The sequence below is a fragment of the Onychomys torridus genome, chromosome 17 (genome assembly GCF_903995425.1).
Source record: "Onychomys torridus chromosome 17, mOncTor1.1, whole genome shotgun sequence".
NCBI classification, from domain to species: Eukaryota; Metazoa; Chordata; class Mammalia; order Rodentia; family Cricetidae; genus Onychomys; species Onychomys torridus.
In genome coordinates, this window is record NC_050459.1 from 19,675,488 (window position 1) to 19,696,070 (window position 20,583).

Sequence of the window (20,583 nt, forward strand, 5' to 3'; positions counted from 1 at the left end):
CCAGGGAAGATGGCCGGTGTCATCAACCAGTGCAAACCTTGGGCCAAACTCCTACGATTCATCTTTATCTCTCCTCTTCCCCGTTACACAACCAACTCTCCAGTCCTGGAGAATGGACATCTTCTGTAGCTCTGAAAGTCATCCATCTAAGTCCATCCCCCAAACCCTATCATGGCCTTCAGATTGGCCTCTTTAATCCTGCATTGCCCTTTTCTTATCTGCCCTTCATGATACCTAAGGACAAGCAATCTCCAGGGTCATTAGAAGGGCTGGGCTTGAGTTTTTCTTTCTTTCTTTCTTTTTTTTTTCAAGACAGGGTTTCTCTGTGTAGTTTTGATGCCTGTCCTGGATCTCACTCTGTAGCCCAGGCTGGCCTCGAACTCACAGAGATCCGCCTGGCTCTGCCTCCCGAGTGCTGGGATTCAAGGCGTGCGCCACCGCCGCCAGGCATGGGCTTGAGATTTTCATCTCCCTTTTACACATGTGGAAAATGAGACTCTGAGTCCAGGAACTGTTTCTTATTGCTCTCATCTTACCGTTGACTCTAAGGAGTAAATATAAGCTTGCTAACAAAGCAGACCGGGCAAAGAGACTTTTTGCCAATAGCTGCACAGCCTTCCTCACAGCTCTCTACTCCCCTTCCCCAGGCACCTGGCCCCCTCTCCCCATGAGTCCTCTGGTCACCATCTTCCTTGGGAACACCTTTCCTGCCTCTGTGTCCCAATGGACTTCAGCAGACAGTCACCATCTAATGGAGGTTCCAGAGGTCACAGTTTTCCAGAAGAGTGGCTTTGGTTTTGTTTTTTAATTCCCTCGTCCCCTTCAGGTGGTTGGCTCTGTGCTGGTGGTAGGTATGTTTGGATTCTTCACCTTCTGCCACTCATGAGGGGATTCCCTGATCTCCTTGATGGTATTTCAACTTGCAAATGCTAAGGGCTAGTCTTTGTGACATTCTGGGGCCAGTTCTCTACCATCATAAGCATTCTACAGCATAACTTACATCATCCCGCAGATTGCCCTGTGCATCATCTACCAAATGTGATTTTGGTTGCTTGATTACTTAAAGATCAGGTCCTTCTAATCCGTGACCCCAACCTCAGACCATGCCCAAACCCTTGGCCACACTCTACAGACATCAACTCAAGAACCAGAAACTCGTTGTTAAAGCACAGGCTGCTCCTTGTATCAGAAGGACAGAGGTACTGGAGAACAATGAGATTTAAGAGCCACGTGACCCCCTCCATGATCCAGTCTGCTCCCCTGCCTTCCCTCTGCCATCTCTGCTGGCCTGACTGGAAAAAGAACAGAGACACAAGACCCATTGCTCAAACACTGGGAAATCGACCTCATTCTTTTATGGGAGGGATTTGCTGGCGAAAAGAGAAGAAGGGAAGAGGGAAGCCTCTCAAACTCCACTGGAGAAGGCTGCATATTTCACTGCTCAGAATCCCACATCAGCCCCACGCTGGAGATCAGCACATTCTGTGGGCTGCTGGGTAGCCCAGGCTGAGGACTTGGCCCTGGATGTCTTCACCCTGCTTAGAAATCTGCCTCGCTGGCTGCTGTGACTTCATACTGGATTGGGAGAGCTCCAGATCTGGGGGTGGCGGAGCTCCTGGTAAGCCCAAACAATGGCTTTCTCTGTGCAGCTGGCTATGCACCTGTGCCCGCACAGGGCACTCTGTGCTTCTGTCTTTCTGCACACAGTAATGTCCATACATAGGCAAGACTTATAAATACCCTCCAGAGCAGAAGTGAAACCATCCACCAGTTCCCCTTTTCTCCGCTTAGCTGGAGCTCTGTCCCCGTCCCCCCCCCATCCCCCCATCCCCCGTCCCCCGTACCCCGGCACAGTTGATTGACCGGTTTGTAGTATCCTAGGGTAGGGAAACTTCTGGCTAGCCTTCTCCTTAGAATGAAATGGATCACAGACTGACCAATGGACTAAATTGATCACTGAGAAACTACAAGCTAGAGAGAAGAGAAAACAAGGGCAGGGGTGGGTGGGGGTGGCGTTCATCCACATTCACAGAGATGGAACTCTGGTCTCGGGGTGAGCATTTACCTGCACGTAGAATGTCCTGGAGTTGGTTATGATTTCAAACAGGTTGTCCCTCATTAAGAGATCGCTAGGCAGGGAAAGAGAAAGAACATTATACCAGACATTGTGAGTGTTTTATTTTACACATTATTTCCTACAGTTTTCAAAATCACCCACCAATGCAACTCAAGACTTTCTCCTCTGTGTGGGTGAGAAAGCCCAGGCTCAGAGACTTTAATGCTATGTCTGTCCAAGGTACTAGAGATCAGCACTCATTGAGTCCAATGAGCCGCTTCTAAGGGAGCTAAGGCCATTTCTAAACCCTTCCTTTCCCCCACGGGGCAGCAGCAGCTCCACCCACAGCTCTGAGTTCCTGCTCTTGGTCTCACTGCACTGTCCCAGGGGACAAGCAGCTAAAGGGAGAAACAGAAGGCAAGAGTAAACGACTTTAAGATGTGCTTCCCAGGAAACTGCTCGACCTCCTTAGCCTGCAGAGAAATGCATATTCACAGTATTTTGAGATTTCCTCTCACTCCAGGCAGAATGACCCACAGCAGGAAGGTAAATGCTGGTAAAGATATGGGAGAAGATGAACTCTTACTTACTAATGGGATGAGTGTAAACTGGTACGGCCACTATGGAAATCAGTCTGGAGGTTCCTCAAGAAACTAAAAATAAAACGATCATAGGACCCATCTACACGACTCCTGACATGTGCCAGCCGGGAAGACTCCACTACCGTGGGGATACCTGCACACCCCAATAGCATGGGAATGGTCTCAACCTGGACGTCCGTCAGCAGATGAATGGTACACAGACATAATGGAATTTGTCGGGTTGTAAAGAAAAATAAAGGGGCTGGAGAGATGGCCCAACAGTTAAGGGCACCCCCTGCTCTACCAGAGGGCCTGGGTTCAGTTCAGAGCACCCATATCAGGAGGCTCACAACCATGTGTGACTCCAGTTCCAGGGGGTCTGACACTTTCTTCTGGCCTCCCCAGGTACCTGCACTTATGTGGCATACACTCACACCAATAGTCTGTATCCACATAAATAACAAAAATAAATAAAAATAATTTTAAAAAGAAAAATAAAATCATGGAATTTGCAGAAAAATAGATGGAACTGGAAATTATTATATTAAGCCAAGTAAGTCAGACTGAGAAAGACTGAAATTATGCATTTTCTGTCACAGCTGGATCCTAGACTTTAATTGTTTTTTAAAGGAAACCACGTGGAGGCTTCCTCATTTTTTTTTTTAAGATTTATTTATTTATTATATACACAGAAGAGGGCTCCAGATCTCATTACAGATGGTTGTGAGCCACCATGTGGGTGCTAGGAATTGAATTCAGGACCTCTGAAAGAGCAGTTGGTGCTTTTTAACCTCTGAGCCATCTCTCCAGCCCCTAGGCTTTAATTTTTGTACATGTGTAAATTCAGAGCCAGGCAGTGGTGGCGCACGCCTTTAATCCCAGCACTCGGGAGGCAGAGGCAGGCGGATCTCTGTGAGTTCGAGGCCAGCCTGGTCTACCGAGAAAGATCCAGGAAAGGTGCAAAGCTACACAGAGAAACCCTGTCTTGAAAAACAAAACAAAACAAAACAAAAATCATATGTGAGGGTGAATAACATGCCATGAAACTAAGAAAGAACCATGAAGGCCAGAAAGGGGCGGGATTGTGAAGATGGAAACAAAGAGGTTGTGAGAGGGGATGCAGAACAGGGATGACCATGGGGCAGAGGACCGCCATGGAGAGTGGGAGGAGATGGGAGTGGGGACAGGTGACAAAAAAAACAGTGTGTATGAAAATGGCATATTGAAACCTATTCCTTTGTATGCGTGTATTAAATAAATTTAAAAATTAGTTTCCTTCATTGGGGGAAAAAAAGATCTGCTTCTGGGGATAGGGTGTAGCTTAGTGGTGGTGCAGCCAACACCAAGCAAATAATAGGCTTCGCACAGAGAGAGAGACAGAGACAGAGACAGAGACAGAGAGACAGCATGAATTTAATGGAGATCAGGGAGGGAAATGTTGACAGATTTGGAAGAATAAATGGAAGGGAGAAATGTTGTCATCGAACTGCACTCTCAAAAAGAACAACAAGCCTCACACGCAGTGTGGGTTTTGGAAGAGGGACCCTGACTCCCGCCGAGCAGAGGGCAAGACGTGAGTGGTGACGACACAAACCCGGATTGGCTGGCACCGCTTTCTATGTTCACTGCCTGCGGTGCACATCCAGCCACTGCGGGGACTGGATGAGGAGTCAAGACCTAATTGCTACCAGGAAAAGCACCTGAAGAGGCGAGACCAGATGCAGGTAAGACTGCATTCCATGTTAACAAAGAGCCTCGTGCCAGGGAAGGGTTGGTCACAGGCAGAAATGTCTTCTAGAAGGAAAACCCAGAAGTGACGTGGCCAGTGACATGCCCTCCAAGCAGAGCGGGGATGTGACTTACGACTGGGTAGGACACAGAGACCTAGCCCAAACACCAGTGAGAGAAAAAGTCTTTGGGACATGTACTATAAATGTGGTCAGCCCCTGAGTGTGAAATGAAAACAAAAAGATGCTTACTGGGGGTTGGGGATTTAGCTCAGTGGTACAGCGCTTGCCTAGCAAGCACAAGGTCCTGGGTTCGATCATCAGCTCTGGTGGGGGGAATGCTTACTGACAACCATCAAAGGCAGCTCCAACAGCAGCTGTGAATACGTGTGAAATGCATCCCACCAGCTATTCCCCCTACTTTCTGTGCATCTCCATCTTCGTAGAGACAGCTCTCCATAAGAAAATGCCTTCATAAGATCAGGCTGTAGGCCAGCCTGTAAGGGCATTTTCTTAATTAGTGACTGATGTGGGAGAGCCCAGCCCAGCGAAGGTGGTGCCGTCCCTGGGTAGGCAGTCCTAGGTTCTGTAAGAAAGCAGGCTGAGCAAGCCCTGGGAAACACGCCAGTCAGCAGCTCCCCTCCATGGCCTCTGCATCAGCTCTTGACTCCATGTACTTGTTCTGAGTTCCGTCGATGATGAACAGTAATGTGGAAGTGTAAAACAACTAAATCCTTCCCTCCCCAAGTGCTTTGTAGTGTTTTGAAGCACTAGCTAGGCTGGAGAGATGGCTCAGAGGTTATGAGCACCAGCTGCTCTTCCAGAGGTCCTGAGTTCAGTTCCCAGCACCCACATGGTGGCTCACAACATCTGTAATGAGATCTGGCGCCCTCTTCTGTGTACATAATAAATAAATAAAATCAGCCGGGCGGTGGTGGCGCACGCCTTTAATCCCAGCACTCGGGAGGCAGAGCCAGGTGAATCTTTGTGAGTTCGAGTCCAGCCTGGTCTACAGAGTGAGTTCCAGGAAAGGCTCCAAAGCTACACAGAGAAACCCTGTCTCGAAAAAATAAAATAATAATAATAATAATAATAATAATAATAAATAAAATCTTTTTAAAAAGAAAGAAAGCCTAACTAAGATAGGGCTAAATGTTTTAACATTCTGGATTATTCATGCAAATGCCATAAGTCCCAGAATCCACAGAGGGGAAAAAATCAAGCGGGAAGGGGGTTCTTCCCTTTTCACATTCATTGCCCAGACTGCAAGCTGCTTTCAGTTCGACTCAGTTCAACAGCCATCATTGATTACAGCTGTCCTGGATCCCCCTCCAATGGCTCCAAAGAGGCTACACCACCTAACAGAGCTGAAGCCGCAAAGCCACAACCTTCCCCACGGATTTCACCTCCCTGACTCAAGTGCAGTGTGACTCAGGCAGGGTCAGAGGTAGGGCGAGTTTTCAGCTCTCAGGCTGAACCCTGCCCTTGCCCTCCAAGCTGGGCTAGCATATCCATGCAGCCTCCCAGGCTACTCAAAGACCTACACAGGCGCTCCAGGGTCAGGAGCAGTCAATGACCTCTCCTGATCCGGTCATGCCGAGTTCTGCCCTCTGAGGCCACGCTCGGGCAATGTCTAGCTATAGCCACTTCAACGAATTGCAAATTACCCCTCCATGCCTCCCCAATCTCCTTCCTGTACCCTGCAACTGCTATTTGAAAGACTTAGAACAGCATTTCTGCCCCTACTTCTTTGGATCATATAGCATGTGTGTTTATGGAGGGTGGTGCCATGCTTTCACAGGACAGCAGGATGCCTACTGCTGAGAGATCCCCTCATGGCCTCCAGGAAGGAAAGACTCAAGCAGGCTGGACAGACTACAGACCCATGGCCAAAAAGATATGCCTGGGGGTCTATTAAAGTTCACTTGTCCACAAGCACCTGTATTTGGGGCCGGGTATGGGACAATTTCTTGTCAAGTCCTAAATCATCCTACGAACCATGCGCTCAGAAGGTATGCTTTCTATCTTTCTATCTTTCTTTTTTCTTTTTTCTTTCTTTTTTTTTTTTTTTTGAGCTGAGGATCGAACCCAGGGCCTTGTGCTTGCTAGGCAAGCGCTCTACCACTGAGCTAAGTCTCCAACCCAAGGTATGCTTTCTAGTGGAAAGAGGAACAAATAAAAATACTTGTTCCACCAAGTGGTATTAATTAACACAAGGATGCTGTGAATCACCCCATGTATTAATGGGGTATCAAGAACAAAGAAGGAATGCCAGGCGGTGGTGGCGCACACCTTTAGTCCCAGCATTCGGGAGGCAGAGGCAGACGGATCTCTGTGAGTTCAATGCCAGCCTGGTCTACAGGGTATTTGGCCAGTGTGATCTCCACGCTGCATCAGTTTTGAGACATTTGGTCAAGCACAGGGATATCAATTCTTTTTTTTTCCCCCCCTGGAGTTGAGAACCGAACCCAGGGCCTTGCGCTTGCTAGGCAAGCACTCTACCACTGAGCTAAATCCCCAACCCAACCCCCCCCCCCCATTCTTAAGTAGAGCCTGGAAAAGGGTAATGAATGAAGAGTCAAAGAAGACAGAGGCTCTGCTCAGAATGAATAAGAAGGGGCTGGAGAGACGGCTCAGCAGGTAAGAGCACTGGCTACTCTTCCAGAAGACCCAGGTTCAATTCCCAATCACCCACATGGCAGCTCACATCTGTCTGTAACTCCAATTCCAATTGTGAGGATCTGACACCCTCACATAGACACACATGCAGGGAAAACACCATAAAAAAAAATACATGAATAAGAAGAGGCATTTACCCAGACTTGACGAGACACTCGTGAGTCTTAAGAACATCCTTGAGCAGTATAGTACGCAGAGGCTCTCTGTCCTGGTGGGAAGGATGGAAATTGGACACATGAGGCTATGTACATGGGCCAATGACCCATACCAGCCCACCAATAATGTCCCTCTCTCAGAGTCTTGGCTAAAACCAACCTGGTTTCAAAATCATCATTAAGGGGGAGAAATGTAAGCAGCAGCTGCTCTGTGGCTCCGCCCCCACAGCAGCCCACTGCACAGAAGCTGGCAGCACCCCAGCTTCATAAAGAGACACCGGTTGGACAGAGATAAGACACAGAGGGGCCTTGGAAGTCTGCGTGGGCCTGGTCTCCACTCATACACACTCTCTGCTTCTGTGATCTCTCGGGAGGGACCGGAACCTACGACCCACCTGCTCACATTTGAAGTAGCAGATGGTAAAGTCGTCAAGGGCAAAGAAGCGCCGTTTCCAACTCTTCCGCTGAAATGCAAAATAAGGAGCCACGCATTAAGGATAGGTCTCCAACACCAGGACTGGTACTATCACAAGAAATGTCCAGGGATCCAGCACCATTGAAGCCAGGTTCTCTTCTTCATTGGGGACAAATAACGGGAATAATATGGGAAGTGTGAAGGCAGTGACAGGCCTCCATCTGAGGCTCACCTTCCCAAGACCAAGCACCTAACACTAATGCCCGAGAAGTGCGCAAGTGTCATCCTCTGCTGCCACTAGAAGCTACCACTGTGGTAGCTAGTTTTACATCAGCTTGAAACAAACAACAGTCATCTGCAAGAAGGGAACCTCAATTAAGAAGATACCTCCATAAAAGTGGGCTGTAGACAAGCCTCAACTGAGAAAATGCCTTCAGAAGATCTGGATGTAGGGCATTTTCTTAATTAGTGACCAATGGGGCAGGGTCTAGTCCCTTGTGGGCTGGGTTATCCTTGGGCTGGTGGTGAGGCTTCTTCCCATCAGGGGCATGCTTTCTGCGGGGCTAATGGCTAGCTCCCAGTGGTGGTTAGCATAGCGGGGTACCGACTCTTCCTCTCTCTGTCCTCCACTACATCCACATCCGCTGGCTCCAAGGAGCCGTCAGAACCCCCATGGAGCCCCCATGGAGCCCCCGTGCTGGCACTCACCACATTCCCTTGCTTCACACAGTAGCCACTCTTAATGAGGGGCGGCCCGGTGGAAGGACGGCAGCCTGATGTGGGGATGTAGCTCTGAGACCTCCGCAGGAAGGCGTGAGACCCTGGCTCACTCCCGTCCTGCCCATCCCCACCGTTCTACAAGGAAACAGCGTCACTGTTAATACCCCCCAGGTCACTCCTCTGGGCAGCCCCGGCCCCGCCCAGCCTTCCCACCACGCCTCTAGCTTTTTTGATAACAAGTCAGCCAAAGACATGAAAACGGACTTTGCTCCCCATCAGGCGCTCTCTAACTGAGCGTTTTCCCCAAAGCAAGACACTGGCTTGAGAGAGACCCAGAAGAGGAAGGGCGGGCAAGGCAGAACAGAAGAGGGCATGAGCCCCAAATGGAAAGAGGGACTGCAGACTTGGGCCCGCCATCACTCCCTGCCTCAGACACACTCCCTTTAAGTTTTACAAATGTCCGTTGTCTGGGTCGTAAGCGGAAGCACACAGACCACGCATCCTCAAGAAGTCATGACGTCATGGCCTCAACTTCTACATTGGCACCGGCCACACCCACCCCGCACTGTATTTTCGTGGTCACCCTCTCCGCTAGCTCCACACATCCCATGGCTGTGTGCTGGTCCTTGGGCACAGTGGGCGTTTCTTCACCGCCCCCAGCAGCCCCAACCAATGGCACCTGACTGATGGGTGTTTGTACCACCACTCCTCCAATGATCTCAGTCTTGTAGGCCACCTGCGGCTTCTTCTCTAGGGTGGGCGGAGCGGTTAGGCTTCGGAGAACTTCAGTGGCCAAGGGTAGGCTCCCAGCCTTGGGTACCTGGGAAGAACAGCGACATGATGAGCAAGGAATAGGGAGCTTAGGAAAAGAACCACAAACAGAATGTGGGTGGAAAGAAAAGCTAATTCACTAAATGATGGTAAGAACACTCTCCTCTCCCCTCCATTTCCAAATATGAGCAACTCAGCAGTAGCCCCTTATAGACCCTTACACAGTTACATACACACACACACACACACACACACACACACACACACACGCGCGCGCGCGCGCGCGCGCGCGCAATATACATGTACCCACAGACACACAATACACATTTTTACACACCCAAATGCATACATACACATGTACACAATACATACACACAGATACACATACACAAATGCACACATACACATGTCCACGTGAACACACACATACATACAAACACACACACACACACACACACACACACACACACACACACACGAACAAACTTACTGCATACCTATGGAATGAGCTAACCCTAGTGAGAAAGCAAAGATCAAACACCAGACAGAACAGAAAAGAACCCTAATCTCTCGGCACTCATGCTAATAAAGATTGAACAAAAAGTCCTGGACAAAAGGAGTCAGAATATTTATAAATGAGCAGGGCATGGTAGAACACATACATATATCCATACATACATACACACACTGTCTCTCTCTCTCTCTCTCTCTCTCTCTCTCTCTCTCTCTCTCTCTCCTGCCACCACCTCTCCATAACAATCCAGACAGACGTTCACCCTTCTGTCCTTCAGGCGGCCTGATGTGCAACAATCCCTACATCAGGGCCTGACCAGTGCCAAGGGAAGTACTTGGCTTCCCGCTGTCCCCGTCTCAAGCCACCCTCGTTAATTTCCTGTGACTGTCTGAGGTGGCGACCGTGCAGAGACAGCACACAGAACGACCCTTCCTCCACCAGCCTCGCCTCACCCTTCCTTTGTGTAGGGTTACCAGAATAGTAAACAGCTGGCACACTGCTTAAATGGCTAAATCTTATCCTGCTTGGGTCCAGCAACACAAATGCTGGACAGATATATAGAGGTCATCTACTAATATTCATGGGACCTCTAAGGTGTCCAGAAGAATAATTTGACCCAGCAATGGGCATTTTTATTCAAAATCATTGGAAGACCAGTATTTCTGACTTCATGTGCTGCCTAATCTTATTTCAACTGGACACAAGCTAGTGTCATCAAAGAAGAAGGAGCCTCAATTGAGAAAATGCCTCCATAAGATCCAGATGTAAGACATTTTCTTGGTGATTGATGGAGGAGGGTCCGGCCTATTGTGGATGAGGCCACCCCTGGGTTGCTGGCCCTGGGTTCTTTAAGAAAGCAGGCTGAGCAAGCTGTGAGGAGCAAACCAGTAAGCAGCACCCCTCCATGGCCTCTGCATCAGCTCCTGCCTCCAGGTTCCTTCCTTGTTTTGAGTTCCTGTCCTGACTTCCTTCACAAAGATGGACTGCAGTGTGGAAGTGTAAGCCAAATTAAACCCTTTCCTCCCCAGATTGTTTTAATCATAGTGTTTCATGGCAGCAACAGAAACCCAGAGATGCTGTACAACACAGAATTTCTAAGTTTTCAGCAAACTGTGCCTGACTTGCTGGGTTTCATTTCGCTGTTGCTCTTTTTTCCTCAAAGCAGTTTTTGCTACAGTCACTAACTATTCCCCATGTTGGAGGCCTGGTCCCCAGCCTGTGGCACTATTGGGAATCAATGGAACTTTCCAGAGATGGGACAGAGTGGGGGAAAGTTAGGTCATTGGGCATTTGCCCTTCATGGGGATATTGGGAGCCCAGCTCTTTCTTGCTCTGTTCTTTGCTTCCCAACTACTGGGAGATAAACAGGTCTGTGTCACATGCTCTACCTCAATGGTCTGCCTGACCACAGGCCCAAAGCAGCAGGGATAAGCCCCCATGATCTGCAATTAACCTCTCCTTCTTATAACTAGATTATTTCAAGCATGTTGTCACCGTGTGAACATATCTTTCTCCCTCTCCTTCCCTCTAACTCTCCTGTTTCATTTTTTATAAATATTTCTAAGGAACCGGAAATAAATTCTCCACTAGCCAAGTCCAGGAAAACAAGAGTACTTAACACAGTCCATGAACAAATTTCAAAGTTAGCAAAGCTTTTAAATGGAAGACTCTCCCAGAGCCGACAAAGAAGAATATCTTCCAAACTAGGAAAAAACACGAGATCTAAGTTCCTGCTCATACACTTTCCCCATCCCTTGACTTCTCATAGTCAGCAACCCTTTTTCCAGCACCACACTGAATCAGCATGCCATAATTACCCAGAACATGGCTGATAGGAACCCCTCCCAGGAAGCACAAAGGGGATGGGACACTCCATAAACTTCCCCTTGAACTTGATGTAAACTCAAACTCTCAAGTTCACTTGGAGCTGTCAGCCGGTGGACAAGAGGAGGTCAGAGAGAGCTGGGCCTGCACAGGCTCCAGGCAAGTCCCTGCTGCCTTCTGAGTTCTGTCCCCGCCCCGCTGAGGCCGAACACTGGGACCCACCACTTTCACCACCAAAAAGAACAACAAGTATACATACGGTGATCTTGCTGGCTTGGTTCAAGGCTTCAACCCAGTCTTTCAGATCTTTCTGGTCATTAGCTTGAAGAAAATATCTCTGAGACAGGGCATTGATAACTGGAAAAGAGTTAACAGGGACAGGGAGAAAAGGTTTCGGGTCAGAATTCATGGCCCATGAGAGCCCAGGAAGTTGGGATGTCTAAGGTGACAAGACCCATAAAGGCCATTCAGCAGATCCAGAAACTGCCCACGGTGTTAAGTCACTTGCATATTCAGAAACAGACCATAGCAACTCATCTTTAAAAGCAGGGATTCTCCCATCAGCCACCAGCATGACACTGGCATTACAAGTAGCCACAATGTGCTATTGGTGACCACAGGGCTACTCATCTGCCACCTGTAAGACATTCACGAAGCACTGTGCGTCGGCAAGTCTGGCTACTGGCCTGCTGGTGTGCTAAGCTGGGAACCTCAGGCTTGCTTCTACAAGCACAATCCTGTCTATGTCTGGGAAATGGAAGAAGGCTTGCTCGAGATCAGGCCTGTGCCCCTGGCCTCATCTTCAACCTGTTCTTCCCTCAGAGCATTTCCTTAGTCAACAGCTTCCCTCTGAGTTTCATTATTATTATTGTTGTTGTTCATACTTTATTAGACAAGCAGATCACAAAGTCTAAGGGTGATTTCTGAACTTAGTAATGATGTTTGGAAGAAACAGGAGAAAGAGGGCACCAATCTGAATTTGGGGGAAGAGGGTCACTTCATCCCTCTAGCGTTAAGTGTGGAGTCAAGAAGCCACTTCAAGGGACCAAGATTACCTGTTCCATTCTTACAACAAATATGTACTGAGGACCCGCTATGAGCCAGCAGCCACTCTATGTGCTGAGAACATGCAGTAAAAAAGCAAGAGGTGGCTCTGCCTCCCTGAAGCTTACGTACAGAGCCTCCCTTGACGCAGAAATGCCCCAGCATCTGCTCCCAGGGACGGCTAGTTAACGATTCAGTGACCGAGTCACTGGACTCAACAGGAGAGAGGCTTGAGGCATCAACAGAGTGGCTCTGGCTTCCTATGCCACTAACAACCCTCCCCCCAAACTGCCACTCATTCGCCAGCCCTGAGACCCTCAACTGTCCTTCATTGTAATTCTTTCCTGCCTATCTTCCTCTCTCTCTCAGATCTCCTCATTTCCGACATCACCGCGCAACTCTCAAGTGAAGGCTCCCAGAAACTTCTACGAGATGTTTTCTATCCACCCTGTGGCATAAGAAAACTGAAACACAGCCACAACCTTTAGCTTAGCCCTTAGTCCCAGCACTATTGAGTCTGGGTTCAGTAGAAGCGAGGTTCCAGGCCAGCTTGGACATGGACAGAGGGAAAGAAAGGGGGGGGAGGAAAAGAAGAAGGGGCAGGAGGCAGACAGTGAGCAGAGGCCAGCCTGGCTAAAACACGCTGGCCCCCATGTGCCTGGTCACAAGTTATTAACCATCTTTGCAGTGATGTTACTTGGCATCCAGAACATTGCTATTATCTAAGCCACTCAGACACACAGGATACAGTTCACATGGGACCACAGGGCTGTCGTCCATGGAAAAGAAGTTGTCACATGCCTGTGAAGAAAACCCACCTTAGCTCAGTACTTACCGAAGCAGAATGGAGTTTTGGGTTTCTGCTTTGGGGTAGCTATGCTCACCTATACCAAATAAAGACAAAAGAGACATGACTGTGTTTCCAACAGCATGAAAAAAAAATGTTTACACATGTACATATAAATGTTACACATATATATAAATATTTCATACATCTAAAGAGCCTATCAAATGTACATATGTATGTTTTGAAAACCAATCATTGAGAGTCCTGCCTCAATCCCTTAAGAAACTGGCATTACAAATCCTACTCCTTAAAACAGTAATTCCCGACCTTTCTAATGCTGAGACTCTTTAATACAGTTCCTTATGTTGTGGTGACCCCCCCCACCATAAAATTATTGTTGCCACTTCATAACTGTCATTTTGCTACTGCTATGAATTGTAATGTAAATATCTAATATGCATGATGTCCAAAATGTGATTCTCAGAGGTCGTGTCCCACAGGTTGAGAACCCCTGTCTTAGATACTCATTATACTCCTATGATAGAATCTCTACCACCGTCATAACTGCTATCTTGATGCCTGTGTTGATTTTGTCTCTGCAAGAACACTTTAAAAGTCACCGGGTCGGGACAAGATTCTCTCTGAACCACAAGATCTAGCAGAGTCCCATTCATATCAGCAGGCTTCTATTACACTTCCAAGAGCTAACTCCTTTTCCCTAAACAGTCTCCCAACTGAATGTGGTATTTCTTTGGACATACAAACTCTGATCAAAGCAGAAAGGGGTGGGGGGGGGGCAGCGATGGCAAGCACTCCTGTATTTAGATACGCTGTCCAAAGGCCTAGCTATCTATCCTGGCCATGAACACACAGGCAACTCTCAGCAAGTGGCTGACAGAGTGAGTTCACACTGGGTCTATTCAAGAGCAGGGCCTGAGAAAATGGGAATGCTGGTGTATGGGAGTACTAGCTTTTACAATCCCATCTCTTGTATGGATGGGCATTGCTCCCTATTTGCACAGGAAGGAGCCCATATCTCTCTGGCTCATGTTCCATCACACCCTACAAAGATTTGGTGATTATCTTACATGCTGGTCTAGCCACACTGAACACTCCACACATCCCACTCACTGGGGATGCCTAGTGAGGCAGCATCTCCCGTGGAACCTATCCACATAGAGTCACCATCCTGCCCTGGACACTGTTCTCTCAATCCCCTCTTTAGCCATCCTGGGTCATCCTCTTCTCCTCTCAGGACTCTGGGACTTGGAATTAGAAGCAGGAATTACAGTCTTGAGGTAAAAGTGACGTCTCCTTCCGGCTCAAAGTTGCTAAATATCTAATGTTGACTGACACACTGGTCTCTAGGCTCCTGTTGCTCTTGACCCTGAAGTCTTCCTAGAGACCTGCCTTGATTCCTTCGCCCTATTAACATTGCCCCAAATACTCAACCAGGAACTGAGGTGGCACCTTATAAAATAGCAAAAGAATAAACAGTCTCAAATTGCAAGTTGGGTTACCTCCATGACACTATCTGTTGAGAAAGGAATCATTAAGTCATGTTCCCATGGAGTTAACACAAGCATTGAATATGTCGGCACAAGCAAGGGACCTAGCCGTATAGAATCTGCTCATCAAAGAGAGGCTATTACTCCAGGCAAGGCAGCACACACCTGTAATCCCAGCACTCGGGAGCCTCAGACAAAAGGATGTGGACTTCCGGGCCATCCTAGGCTACACAGCAAGTTTCAGGCTAGCCTGGGTTACATGGGTGGACCCGGTCTTAAACCACACACCAGTGCATGCACATGCACACACACACAATAATAATAATAAATATATTATTATTGTTATTACTTAAAATAGAGCCTAAAAAACTGCTTAGCTTCCAACATTAGAAAAAAAACAACATGCATGGCATTTCCATGTTAATAATTAAATGCCTGCATAACGTTACATCATCCTCAATGACAAGTATTTAAAGCGTGCAAGATGTCACATGACCCCTGTTTCTGAAGGCTCAGTGATGAAGGACTGCTTTTGCCAGCAGAATGCCAAGGCTACACAGGGCATCACCAGGGAGAGTCAGAGAATATGCCGATGTGTGTATGTTCGTTCAAGCCTCTGTATGATGAGGGAACCCTGAGGTGGAGGGGGTCCTGTGGCCGAAGAAAGTTCTGAAGAACCCGGAGGGGAGCCCACAAATCTGAGCTCTGACAGGTGTAGCAGGGGCAGCCATGTCTGCATACTTCACAGGTAGCCCTCAGGGGGCTGTCAATCGTGGCCCTGAGACACTGTGCTTCCCTGAGGTCCGGTCCAAGCCAGTTGCTGAGCTTCAGCCACTCATTTCCCAGCTGTGGCCTTCAGCATCTGTGTTCCCTAGGCAGCCCCCGTCAGCGCCCCCCACCCGCTGTGCTGTGCTGAGTTCCTGCATTAACCCCCAGTGTCACAGAGCTGCCTGTGTGCTGGCACCCACCTGCCTGCCAGCTCCCTTCTCATCCAGCTGGTAATTTGGATCCCAGAGATCCTCTCTCCTCGTATTTATCACCAACTGGACAGAGTGCCACAGGCTGATCCTTTCACCCTACATGGATTACAAATGCTCATGCTCGCTGCACTGATTAGTCAGCCTGGGAAAATGCTACCCATGCAGTTATCGTGAGAACCGGAGCTTCCAAAGGCAATACACGTCCTTCTGCTTGTTCTTCTCTGTGTATGCACTTGATAGGATGTCCACGGGCATGTGCATTTACAGTGTGCCTCAGCCTTGTGGCTTAGTGTGGAAGCACTTATGGTTGGGCAAAGTAATTCATTGACAATTGATCCCAGTTCTGTCCTGCTTGGCCATGGAACAGGGTTGAGAGCCTCTACAGACCAGCTTCTCCCTTAGTAACGCCAGTGTGAAAAGGTAAGCACTCTTCTCACAGACACAGGACAGCAGGAGCAGACAATGAATTTGCCCACCTGTGACTATGTCCACAGAGAAAGGCTGCTCAGAACTCCTCTGGCTTTGGCCTCTCTCCCTGACAGCCTGCACCCGGAGGTGGAGGTATGAACTGTCGTCCCCCCCCCCCCCCCGCCGCCATCTGCCACCTGATGGCAATTGTGCCAGGCTGTAGCAGCCAACTTCAAACACAGGAAGAGAACAGAGGACCTGCAGGAAGCAGGGTGGCCACAGGTGGGTGAGGGCATCCAACAGTCTGACCCAAGTACCAGCACCCAGGCACAAACATCCTCACACCACACGGTGGCCACAATTGAGTCACTGCCCAACCGTGGTTTACTGGCAGGTCCTGGGAGCACGTCAACAGCAAAGAGAGGGTTGGGATGTGAAGAACAGAGTGCCCGTGGGGCCCCCCACGCAGTGACGCAGAAGAGTCACTCGGGTAGCTGGACAGTCTCGGGAGCTTTCGCTTATCAGATCAAATACAGACCTCGGAGGGCCACTGCGAGGGCCAGCCACACCCTGTCTGCCATCGACGGGAAGTGGAGCTGGGGCCCCTCCAGCAGAAGAAATAAGAGCTGAATAAGGCCTTGGAGAACTGAAACACCGTCCTGGTGTCAGGGGAGACTCGTCCCTCAAGGGGGCACTAAGAGCAATAAAGGAAGAAGCCACCGAAAAGTCATCAGAGGGCTTCAAGTCGGTACATACGTCAGCATATTTATCTGGAAAATGGGTCAATGTACTTCATTGAACTCTTCAGCACAGTGGGTTCTCATCCACCTTTTAATACAGTTCCTCATGTTGTGGTGACCCCCCCACACACACCATAAAATTATTTTCCTTGCTACTTTATAACTGTAATTTTGCTACTGTTATGGGCAGTAATGTAAATTACTGTGTTTTCTGATGGTTTTTTGTTTTTGGTTTTTGTTTGTTTTTTGCCAGAGCTGAGGACCGAACCCAGGGCCTTGTGCTTGCTAGGCAAGCAAGCTCTACAACTGAGCTAAATCCCCAACCCCTTTCTGATGGTCTTAAGTGACCCCTGTGAAAGGGTCGTTTGACCCTCCCCACTCCACCCCCACCCCCGCCCCAGGGAAAGGGGTTTCAACCCACAGGTTGAGAACCACTGCTCTATAGCATATCCATGCCCCTCAACCCCACCCCACACACAAACATTTAATAGCCCCATTTTCTGAAGACCTGTTATCTATCAGAAGCCCTCATGAAATAGGTCCAGGCTGGGCAAGATTGGGGGCAGGCAGGGTGAAGATGTCTGGAATATCACAAAAAGGTAGCACCACGGGCCAGGTTCGGTTATTTTCTAGTTTGCCCAAAGACTGGTTCTCTGCCATAACGCCCTGGGAACAGACACTTCCATCTCCAACTGCCTCCTACCCCACCTCCTCATGCCATCCCCACCTTCCCCACAGGAGATCAGCAGCAAAGCAAACCAGCACATCTGACACTGTGCAAACACTTGACCCTGGGAGTGACCAAAGGCTAACAAAAAACCGAGGACTCAGGGAGCCAGCAGCCCCAGGACCTGGGTATGTGTTCTGGCAGCGGGCTAGCTGGAGCTAACCCAGTGGCCGGTGTAGGTTTTTCAAAGACCTGTGCAGGCTTGCCTGTCTCAGGCAGGACGAAAAGTCAGGTCATCCCTTCTAAACGAGGCAAAGAACTCTGAAAGCCTCATCTGGGCTGCATTTATAAATCATGATTCAGCAGGAGATTATATTCACTCTTCCCTGGCCAAAAAAAAAAAGAAAAAGAAAAAGAAACCTTCCCAAACCCTCACACGGGAGGGGGGGGGGGATGGTTTCAGTTTTCATTTTTGACAGGGTTCTCTGCTTCCCCTCTCTCAATTCCCGTTCTGGAGAAATGACCTATGAGAGCTCACAGCGGATGAGAAGAGAAGGCCCCTGGGGGAGGGGAGAGGGGGGGGGGGGGGGGGGAAGAGGGAGGGGGACCAGGCTGCCCTGGCCTAGGGAGGCCGCCGCCCCTTTTCTTATCAAAAGGCATGCACAAATTGCCTGCAGCTGTGCAAGCAAAGCTGCACTTTCAACCACTGCTCTTCCCCTGAGGCCATTATCTCCTCTCTAATCGGCTCAGCCACTGCCCAGCGTCTTGGGCCTCACTGAGATGTATCTGCCCAGTTCCGGCTGCAGCTGGCAGGCACGGGATAAGCCTGGCGGGTCCAGCCATAGATGGCCACTCTTGACCCATCTCTTTTCAGCGTCTCCCGTGGGAGCTTTCACAGATCTCCTTAAATCTGTTTGCCAGATGGAGCTGGTAGCTCCTTAGCTCAGCCCCTAGCCCCTCCTAGGTCCTCAGAGTCCCTAGGGTGGGAGAGGCCAGGGGGAAAAAAAGCAGCAAGCCTTAGGAGAACTGGAGTGGGGGGGGGGGGGGGGGGGGGGGGACAGAGGAGACTTCCGCAGCTTCGGAGCTGGCTGGGTGCCACCTGGCTCCCTCCTCCTGCTCTCAGAAGAGAATCTAAATCCCCTGGCTTTTTTTTTTTTTTAAATCAGGGCTGCATCATGGGTCAGCAGCAGTGGCTGCCTTAGGGAGCAGCCGCTAAAAGCTGCTGAATTCAGCAGTTATTTGTGGGCATCACCGACTGGCCCTAGCCCTGGTCTCAGGAGAACAGGAGTTGCCCTGGCCCCTGTTTGCATGCTGGTTGAGGCCACAGACTGCCAGCTGCCTGCCATGCTCTCTAGAAGGTACTCGGAGGCTGAATGTGGTCCTGGCACATCTTAGGGCCTTGGTGGGGCGGGAGTCCTCCACCCTACCTCCACAAGCATTCTGTCGGGAGAACTGGTAAAATTCCGAGGGGCCTGGGCCATTTCCAATCCACTGCTCAGTAACTGTATACTTTGAGGGAATCTTTTCCTGGATCAGGGTCATTGTCCATGTGTCCCTTTTGTTCCAGTTACAAAAAAAAAAAAGGTCACTTCCTACAGCATGCTTTATTTTGGATGCGAAATGCCTTCCAAAGGCCAGTGGTAACATCTGGAACTTTTAGGAGTAGAAGCACATGGGAGGTCCTTAAGTGATCATGGGAACCCTCAGGAGAGATTATAGGCACCCAGTCCTTCTATAATTTGCTTCCTAGCCATGAGGTAAGAAGCTGGACCCCCTCTATCATAATGTACTGCCTCACATGAACCCCACAGTCATAACTAAAACCTTGAACACAGTGACTCAAAGTAAACTTTTCTCTTTATAGACCATCTCAAATAGGTCTGGAGCAATGGCTAACGGGCACATCCAAAGAGTGGGTCACCCGTCCCCACTGCCAACCACCACCACCACCAGACAGCAAACCTTCCACAGGCAGTGCCTGGGAAAGCAAATCGTGGTAACAGCTGTGAACACCCCCAAAGGCTCACACATCCAAGATGCGGAACCCCCCTCTTGCTTAGACAGCAAACCCACTTCAAGAACATGGCTTCCCAGCATGCCAAACCAATATTACCTTCGAGATGTAAGTCAGCTGCAGAGATCCAACAGCTCCAGCCCCAACTGCCAGGTTCTGAAAGACAAAGGTGTTTTCTTAAGATTCGAGGGCCCCCAAAGCAGCAGTAAGAGATAGACCAGTGGTCCAGTTCAGTCTGTGCCACTGAGGCCTCGGGAAAGTCACTGTCCTCACCTACAAAGCCCTGGCCATAATCCTGGATAACAGGTCTCCTGGGGGAAAACAGTAATGTTAGCAGCATCCCCTCCACTCTTAGGGCCAGTTAGTCTAGGACAGTGGTTAGCCGGTGTGTGCTTTGCCATGGGACTGTGAAGACGTTTAACTAGCCCTCAGTTTCCCCTGCTGTAAAAACAGAGGCAATGTCTGGTGGAACTCACAACAGAGGGAACAGGGGCCGTCTCCGACTCTTTTACTGGCTTTGGGACCCCACTTCTCATATTGAGTCCCCTTGCCCAGCCTTAATTCATGGGGAGGGGCTTAGTCTTACTGCAACTTGATAGGCCATGTTTTGTTGATATTTGTGGGAGACCTACCCTTTCCTGGATGGAGATGGAAGAGGAGGGAATGGGAGTGGGAGGGGGAGATGGGGGACAGACTGAGAGGGGTGGATGGGGAGAGGCTGAGACCAGGATGTAAAATAAATAGATTAATTTTTTGAACATTAAATTAAAAATAGGTCAATTTGGATATAAAAACAAAACAAAACAAAGCAAAACAAAAAACAGAGACAATCTGAGTTGCCTTTATCCAAACCAAAACACTCAGAGATTTCAGGGTTTGTTTTTTTTTTTCCTAATTTTCCTTTTTTGGGGGGTGAGAGGAGTTGGTAGAGGGATACTGTGGCCCTCCTGCCATTGCTTCCTGGGGGATGACATTACAAGCATGTGACACCAC

General features: G+C 49.1%; 1 protein-coding gene across 1 annotated transcript in view; it reads right to left on the bottom strand.

Annotated features, from left to right (window-relative positions):
- Plekha2 (pleckstrin homology domain containing A2) overlaps window positions 1–20,583 on the bottom strand; it is a 57,602-nt gene that overhangs the window by 7,621 nt on the left and 29,398 nt on the right. Inside the window, exons 3-10 of the mRNA XM_036166469.1 lie at window positions 19,690–19,746; window positions 13,322–13,370; window positions 11,702–11,799; window positions 9,013–9,153; window positions 8,322–8,468; window positions 7,594–7,662; window positions 7,181–7,251; window positions 2,066–2,129 (exon numbers count right to left, since the gene is read on the bottom strand). Coding sequence (XP_036022362.1) covers window positions 2,066–2,129; window positions 7,181–7,251; window positions 7,594–7,662; window positions 8,322–8,468; window positions 9,013–9,153; window positions 11,702–11,799; window positions 13,322–13,370; window positions 19,690–19,746 — 696 coding nt within the window. The remainder of the gene's footprint in view (window positions 1–2,065; window positions 2,130–7,180; window positions 7,252–7,593; window positions 7,663–8,321; window positions 8,469–9,012; window positions 9,154–11,701; window positions 11,800–13,321; window positions 13,371–19,689; window positions 19,747–20,583) is intronic.